This window comes from Myiozetetes cayanensis, unplaced genomic scaffold, assembly GCF_022539395.1.
Source record: "Myiozetetes cayanensis isolate MyiCay16 unplaced genomic scaffold, myiCay2020 scf12, whole genome shotgun sequence".
Classification (NCBI taxonomy): Eukaryota; Metazoa; Chordata; class Aves; order Passeriformes; family Tyrannidae; genus Myiozetetes; species Myiozetetes cayanensis.
This window is the reverse complement of record NW_026086826.1, coordinates 14,307,680-14,316,281: the sequence shown is the minus strand read 5'-3', so window position 1 is coordinate 14,316,281 and position 8,602 is coordinate 14,307,680. Positions and strand designations below refer to the sequence as shown.

General features: G+C 45.5%; 1 protein-coding gene across 1 annotated transcript in view; it reads left to right on the top strand.

Annotated features, from left to right (window-relative positions):
• Window positions 1-872: 872 nt before the first annotated feature.
• SYDE2 (synapse defective Rho GTPase homolog 2) overlaps window positions 873-8,602 on the top strand; it is a 29,269-nt gene continuing 21,539 nt past the window's right edge. Inside the window, exons 1-2 of the mRNA XM_050307588.1 lie at window positions 873-1,029; window positions 4,409-5,131. Of these exons, the coding sequence (XP_050163545.1) occupies window positions 921-1,029; window positions 4,409-5,131 (832 nt within the window). The 5' untranslated portion in view covers window positions 873-920. The remainder of the gene's footprint in view (window positions 1,030-4,408; window positions 5,132-8,602) is intronic.

Sequence of the window (8,602 nt, the reverse complement as noted above, 5' to 3'; positions counted from 1 at the left end):
CGTACATGTCTGCAGGTAGAAGTTAATGACCAAAACTGTCTCAGTACTTTATCTTGATAAAAAAATCAATGTCATATAATTTCCCAAGCTTAGTTTTGAAGGGCTGTGCGCTTGCTAATGGAACTAATGCAGGATGTGGCTGAGCAGCTCGTACACCAGAACTGAATTTTTGCCCGCTTCAGCAGCCTCAGCGCATTATTCACTCTGTCCTAATGCTGTTTGTCTTCCACCTGTGTGGCATTTTGGCTGGGATAGTAAGGGCTACTAACACCGAGGCCAGCTCCATCCCGGTTCGCTGGCACCGCTCAGCTGAGGAGCTGCTGCTCCCCACACGCCAGGCCTGAGGGAACAGCAGCAAACCTGCCGGCAAGCGAGAGCTGCCACATGTACAGCCTGAGCCCAGCGGGAAGATTCAAGTTTGCAGCCTACAGACTTGTTTCTTTGGGGCGGTGTGCGTGGGGGGGGGGAGAGGAACATCAAGGGAAAAGAAGTATGTAAAACATGCTGTGACTACTTTGGTCTTTGTCAAGAAACGCTATGCACATGGCTGCCGGAGATGGTGCTGGGGGCTGCAGGGAGGCAGGGGGTGCTGCCGGGGAGCCCGTGCCGAGCACACGGGGTGCTCCGCCCCGGCCCGTCCCCGGCCCCTCACGGCGGCTCCGCTTGCCCCGGGGGCCGCGGCGACCCCCGCGCGGGGCGGGCGGGGCGGGCGGGCATGCGCAGTGCGGGCGCCCTCTCACCCCGCTCAGCTATGCCAAGTATGTGCGCGGCGGAGCCGGGGCCGGGCGCGCGGGGCCGCGGCGCCATGGGGCAGCGCGCGCCGGGGCCGCCGCCGGGGCCGCCGCGCCGGGCGGGAGCTGCGGGCGGGCCGGGGGGCAGCGCCCGCTGAGGGCGGCGGGGCGGCAGCGCCAGCGCCAGGCATGGCCGACCCGCTCCGCAGGACGCTCTCCAAGCTGCGGGGCAGGAGGTCCCAGCGAGGCGCGGCGGCGGGCGCCGGGCACCGCCACGGCGGGGTCTGCGCCCCACACGGTAAGTGCGTGCCCGGCGCGGCCGCGGGGCTCTGCGTGCTCGGCTCCGGCGGCCGCCCCTCCACCTGCCGGGCGCGGGCGGTCCGGGAGCCCCGCGGGCGCCGGGATGCGCCGAGCCCGCTGCCCAGAGCGCGGGGGCCGGGCTGGAACTCGGGTGTCGAATCGGTGCCGTCCCGTCGATGCCTGCGCTTCTGCCGGGGAGTGGGAGTTCCTCGTCAAATCGAGGGATTCTGGAGTTTAGACCAGCGCTGCGTGCGCGTCCCGGGTCGTTCTCGTCTCCTACAGCTGCCTGTCACTGCTTGGCTGCTGTTTGCTCCTGGGGTTGGTGGGTTCGTTCGTTTTTTAAAGATGCGGTGGAAATCTTAGAGACCGGTTTTCAGTTTGAATACGTAGTAGGTGAATTTTACGCTTTTGCTAGGAAACTTGGTGAAAGAGAACGTGTTTTAAGTATCACCCAGGAGAACTGCGGATTGTTTGATCCATATATGGAGAGGCTGGAAAAAGCTGTTCCCCGCTTCCATAGTCTGCAGAGCAGGGCATGGTATCGCGGTGAGGTGTATTCTGTGCCCGCGGAGTCGGCATAATGTCAGTATTGACCTCAGTTGAGCGAAAACATTGAAGCTTTGGTTTCTGAGCATACAGTTGTTGTTACTGCCATGGCTTACTTTGAAATACTGATTTATTTCGGTTTTTGTAGATACAGAGTGGAATGTGACCACCTGACTTCTTTTTTTTTCCTTCTTAAACACTGTATTGAAGCCTTTGGAGGAGCAACCATTGTCATGTTCTGTATTTATGTGGAGGCTTGGTCTTAACTGTATCAAATATAATATTATATATATTAAAATACTCAGTTAGTAGGCAGCATTCTTCAGAATGAAACATTGCTCTAGAACAAAAAGTACGTACCTGACCAGTATGTCTCTCAAAACTCTGTGTTTATGTAAAATCAACTCATTTCTATAACAGTTCTCAACATTGAAAACTCACTCTGTGATATCAAACCACTGGTTGTGCAGATACTTGCAAGTGAAGCAGTTTGTTACTAAAATAAACACAGGCATAAGGGCTTTCAGGATCAGGGCCAAGTTCGAATAAAGGGGAAGCAGTGCTTGCAAATACTGTTAGCAAAAGCAGAAACTGCAGTTGGGAGATGTATGTTTAAGTATATAGCTTGGATAAGTTTCAGTGAGCATTTACAACCAGTGACCTCTGGCAGCATGTCAGCTAATTCGGAGACGGGGTCGACTTGAGTAGTGTGGTAGGTGGCATGTCTCTGCAAGCAGCAGCGCTGCTGGAGTGGGCTGAGGTTCGTGGTTATTGATGTTTCTGCAGGAAGCTCTTGCAGATGGCTTGTTATCAAGATACCCGGATGGATGTTGAAAACAAAGTTGAGTTTGCTGCTTCTGGGACCAAAGGGCAGCCTGAGGCAGATGCCAGATGTGTCGCTTGTGTGTACTTATAGGCACATTGCACTTCTTAGGAGCCCACTGTTTTGGGAATTGTGGGCTGTCTCAACCACTGTGGAAGGGCCCATATTTCTGCAGCAAAGCAGGAAGTAGCAGATATTTTTGTTTGTGGAAATACAGCTCTCAGATACTCCATCTCTTTGTCACCAGATCAGGGACAACTGTTTGGACGAAAGCAAGGACTTTGGGATAGTTGTCACTGTCAGGAGGATGCCTGCCTGAAAAGTCCTTAATCTAAACAGACTTCCTGGAAATGTAGGAATAGCCCTATGCCCAATGCAGATTAGTTTCCTATCCTTTTGGTTAGTTTTTATTGAAATAGTAGTGAAAGTGTGTAAGGGGGAGCTTTTACAATGGTATGCTTACATTTCCAGGCTGTGGGTGGGGGAAGGAATATGGTTGCTGGCAAATCACTGAAGCTTTGACAGAGGTCTGCGTTCATGTCTTCCTCAGATTCTGTTAAGTGACCAACTAAGGCCCCAGTGTAGCAAAACACTTCAGTGGAGGTGTGCACAGGCTTCAAAATGTTCATGCGTAATTTTGTTAATTCTTTGAAACAAGTTAATTCTTCAAACCACAGACAGTTATTATATTGCATTTTAGCTAAACAAGCAAACCTTATTCTTTTGAAAAATCGCCAGATGATGAATCTTTCATCAAATAAAATGATGGTTTTTCAGATCTTATCAAGGATCTCTTCTCCCATTAAAGTACAAACCTAGAAAGAGGGTCAAAGGGAAGGTGTTCAAACGACAGTCTTTTTCATGTCTTCCTCTCAATCAGTGAACTTGGCTGGATTTACAGAGCTGCTCCTGGAGTCCTCCAGAGAGGTGTCCATATTTTAGCAGCATCCATTATTGGTGTGTAATTTGCTTGGAATAATGCTCAAGCAGTAACAAATAGCTGCTTCCATCTCAAATTTCCAATTGCAGAGGGCTTCACATGAAAACAGATTGGTTTATGAGAGCCCAGTTATCTCCATTTAGCCTTAGTGGCTGAGGATACGCTCTCTGGGTTGTCCTCCTGTTTTTAATTTGGATGTATTTGCAACTTTCCTTTCCTAGTCCTAGAGCGGTGTTCCCAGCTCCCTGGCTGGGATGTGCGGCTGTGGTGCCCTGCAGCCTGCCAGGGTACGGCACTGCTGCCGAGCGGAGCTTGGATCTGACAGGGGCTCGAGTGTGAGGGGCTCTTTCAGTGCACAATTAAATGTTTGGCTGTTGCTTCAAAGAAACTGTGTCAAGTGTTGGGAACAGTCAGTGGAATTTGTTTAGTAGTTTTGTGAAATTTTGGTTGTGTAAAAACTTTTCTAAATTTCTTCTTTCTCCTTCCTTCTTTTCATGATGGTGCATTTTATTTCCCCCTAAATCAGGGGATACTTCTGTCTTAATTGTCAGATAAAGTTGCTGAGGACAGCCCTTTCTGCAGGTTTTTGTGCAAGAGATATCTTTGCCTTTATTTATATAGAAATCTAAAAGTGAATCTGTGTGGGGTTTTTGTAGACATTTAAGCAGTACATTACACCAAAGGTAGGGATTATTTCTTCGTTGGCGTAACTTAACTGGAGAAATACTGCGTAGTGCCTTTTCAAACCAATTGTACCTGAACTTGGCAGAAAAAAGCAGCCATTTCTGTGGAAGTATGCATGACCTTTCAGCAGAGCTATCTCACTGCCATTTATCTAAATTACATGGTGTTAAAAACACAGCTAAACAAGCCTGACTCTTTATTAGTTATGTGCACATTCTGCTTTGACAGGCTCAAATCTAATTTTATGATCATATCAACTTATCTTCTGTCCTTTTGGATGAGGTCTAATGCAAGTGTTATATGACAGCAAATGTGTTTGTCTGTCAAAAGCAAAACAGTATTCTAAACATTTGTCTTTCTTTTTGTCTGTCTTTCTGGGAACAGATTTAATAGAAAATGTTTACATAGCCTCGAGAAGCAGGAAGGAGCCCAAGTGCCCCCAGGCCAGCGAGGTCCCGGAGCACAGGCCGCAGGTGAACAGCATTACCGTTTCTAAGAAACGCAGCTGGCTGCAGCAGAGCGCACACCGGCGGCCTCCCCCTCCTCTGGAAGAAGAAAATGCCTGTAAGGAAGTGCATGGGGCTGTTATTCCGGTACCCAAATCCCCCATCCCGTTGCCTGAACCTGCAGTGCCATGGGCTCCTTCCACGTCACCAGTGGGGCGGGAGCGCCCCGTGCGAGGCTGTGCCGTGCCGAGCACCACAAGCCCCACCACAGCGAGGAGCACTGCCTTGGACTTGGGTGAGGACAACGACGCGGATGACGAGGGAGAGATATGGTACAACCCCATCCCTGAAGATGATGAGCCCGACTTGCTGGGGGTCCACCCTTCTGCTGTGAATAGCCTTGTTGGTGTGGGCTCCCCATCAGTTCGGTACAAACCCCACCCTGGAGGTGACTCTGGGATGGCCACAAGTCCCCATGAGGGTCCCACACGCTCCATGGAGAGCTCGGGGAACAGTTGGACAGTGCAGCCTGGTGAAGGGAGTCAGGCTGATGCTGCACATCCCGTGGACCACGTGCAGCAGCACCGTCAAAAGTTTACCTGCAAGGCTCCCGGTATGCCGGCAGCAGAGGACAATCCTGCCTTTAAGTGCCCTTCAGCAGGTAAGAGTGTTCAGGAACATAAGTGTTATGACCTTTATTGTCTTTTAGAGGAATAATAAACCCTTGTTATGTCTCTTCTCTTTCTCTTACTTTTACAGTATCAAGCAAATTTCAGGTGGAAATGCATGTCAGGTTCATTGAAAATGACTCGGGTTGTGAGGCTGATAGCTGTGAAGTGTAGAGCTGCACGGTTCTTTCTCAGTCAGTTTGTTCAAGGCATGCTGAGGTGTGGTTGGCCTCTGTGCTCTTTGGCTCCCACCTCACTGAAGACAAAGGTTTTACAAAGCGAGCTTGGTGAAGCCTGGTAATGTGAGGACACAGTGGGTTTCCTTTGTCAGGTGGTGTCCAGCCTTGGCCTTGGATTCCAGCCTTAAAGTTACTTAATGTCTGCACAAGTTTCTTTAACTTGCTGTCTGGGACTTTTTAATAAAGACTTTTTGGAAGACCATATAAATGCTATTCATCATGTCGCTTTCTGTAATTACGGTCTTGTTGACTGTCTCAGGCTAATCTAATAGACTGGAGGAGAGTGGTTTTCACTTTCAGAAGCCAGCCTCTTTGTTCCTTGTTATCTTTGGCTGAGTGTTTGATAGTCTCATTTCCATAATTCCATTAGTGTGTGAATTCAGCATCTTATTAAAGATTTTTCCCAGTCTATTAAAAAACCTCAAACAAATATAAAACCACACCAAACAAAAGTAAACAAAAAAAACTCCCAACCCTTTCCAAAAAGGTATTATTTTTAATTACTTACGTGCCTTGTATTATCTTGACCTTAACTCTAGTATCCTGTTAAAAGTTAGAAACAGCTTAAAGTTCAGGAGACAGGGAATTCCAGGTCCCCTCTTTGGAGAAAGTTCACACTCTCTTAGCACTGACACTGAAGAGCCTGTATTTCTGCCTGGCTCATTGATCAACAGCGAGGGCCTGAAACATTGGCATGGGAGCCCAGGTGTGCATCGCCCTCCGGAGGAGCCCTGCATTTGGGTTGTCTCCAGCCAGCCTTGCCATCCTGGTGGCCTCTGGCCCTGTGTCCCTGTGCGTCAGGAGCTGCAGTGACTGGATTCTCGATGCAGAGATTACTTCTGGGAAGAGGGTTTGTTTTCAAAGGCACCAGAGCAACCACTGTAAACAGAGGAATCAAAAAACACTTGGTCTTTTGGGGGCTCACATTTTGTTCTTTGTGTGGAAATGCTGCAGATACAAGCATATTCGTAGTTGCAAAGTGTGTTAAAGTTCTTGGGCATTTATTTAGAAATAGCTCACTTTGTAAACTGCATTAAATACTTAGACCTGTTTTATTTGCTTACCAGACATGAAATATCATGTTCTTTGGTAGATTTTTGTCTTTGCTGAGGCTCTAGATCCTTTGTAGAAGTCAGTAAACATGGTTATTTAGGAAGGCCATGTGTGTCCTACAAACTGTTTGCCTCCCATTTAGGTGGTTAATCTTCAATACATGGGTGACTATTTCTTTTTTTAAGAAATAAATCTCTTTTTGTAAGAAGAAAAATGCCAAAGTTGTTTTCATACCAAAGAAGCATTTGTTTCTAGAAGCAAAGTTGCCAATTTCAAGTGTGTCATTAAACCAGGAGGGAAATTATGAATTTCACCTGATTTGTTTGTTATGTATTGAGTTAATTAAGGTACTTCAAATGCAGCTCTCATTTTGCACGTATTGGATGGTGATCACATTGAATAGATTAATTGATGATGAAGTAGATCCCTGCTGCTCAGTAATTGGCTTTATTATGGAGAAGGGGCTTAGTTCTTCTTTCTAATCCGGTTAAGGTATCTACAGTTATTTTCAGTCAAATTTAAAATGACAGCTCATCCATACAAAATTACTCCATGAAGGGCAACATGGCCAATTTAACTTTATTTGTGTTAGGACCTTGTTTGAATTATACAACTGGTATGAAATGGATGTCTGTATTCATAGAGAGCTGGATACATTAAGCAGTAACTCCTCACAAATAAGCAATTAACTGCTTCAGGGAAAAGTCTGTTTACCATTCTTATTGGTATGATTTTATATATGTCAATATTGGTTAGCATTAGAGCCTAAATATTAGATTTTGGAAAGTAGAGACAGAAAAAAGTGGGGCAGTACAAAACCCAGCAAAATACATGTATTTGTTCATTTTATTGTTTGCTGGTTTATTTGGACAATGGAATAAATTTTATCTTTAAAACCTTAAACATCGCTGCTTTATTTGGATTTCCAATTTTGTAGAGAGGAAATGGTAATGGATTTTTTCTTTTTTCTTTCCCCCTTTTTTTTTTGTTATTTTTTAAGACTTTTCATTAGAAAGAAGATTAAGAAAAAATAAATTATAGAATTCAGTTATCGGGAGTATTTCTAAACAGAGCAGCAAATAGGTAGTTCTTGTACATGTTACCAATAAAATGGGTCATAGCTGTAGAGGTGCTAAATTATCCTGTAGTCTTAATTTACACTGCTAGTTCCTGGTGTTAATCTGGCTACTTTCTACAGAAAATGCCATTTATGTTAACAGGATTTGTCAGGTAATTCCTTAGTAAATAATTCTGGCTTTGTTGGCTTTTATAAAGAAACTGATTAGAAATAAGTTGCCCTTACATCAGAGCTTGGGAAAATAATTCTTGTATTTTATTTATAACACTTACCAAAAGGTAAGAGTGAGAAGGTGACTTGGTTCCAAATCAGTAATGTAGAAACATAGCGCCAGCTTGTGCTCTTGGGTCTGTGGGAGACGACTTTAAGTGGAAAGGACCCTGTAGGCTGTTTTTAATTATGTGTCTCCCTGCACAGGCAAAATGGTTATGACTGGAAAATAGGAATGTTTTTGTTATAAATGCAGTATGAGAATTTCTATATCGAGGTTTTTTGCATTGTAAAATGCTAAAGTAAATTTTTTTACAACTCTTTAGGATTTAACTCTAACTGTATGTTTTTATAGTTGTGTGTATCACCTGCAAATTGTTGACATTGAATAAAAACACCCCTTTGTAATGTTGGCTCCTGTGATAGATCTACATTGTGGAGCTCTGAATAGCACCTTCTGAAGAATTTGTAATATTTTTGCTTTTGGGGAGGATTACTGTTGGGATTAGTGTCCGCCTAATCAGTGGAATCATCTCTTGTGTATATGTATACCAGAGACATCCTGGTAGGACTTGTGTATTCTGGGTTACCAGGATCTGGACTGTGCTTTTGCTACTGAAAATGTACTTGTGTAGCAGTCTGGATGGAAAATCCTGGTAAGGATCTCTCTCAACAATTTTTTTTCAGTGTTATGGCAAGTGAAGATTTATACCATATTCCCACTTAACCCCGATACGTGCCAACTGGAGCTTGACTTAAATAGTATTAAAACTACAGTGCTCTTTCTCCACTTAGACTGTGACCACTATCCTACTTTCCAAGTACATTTTCTGGGGCCAATGCAGGCAAATATTTTGCATGCTTACATGTTGCAAGCAAGCTTC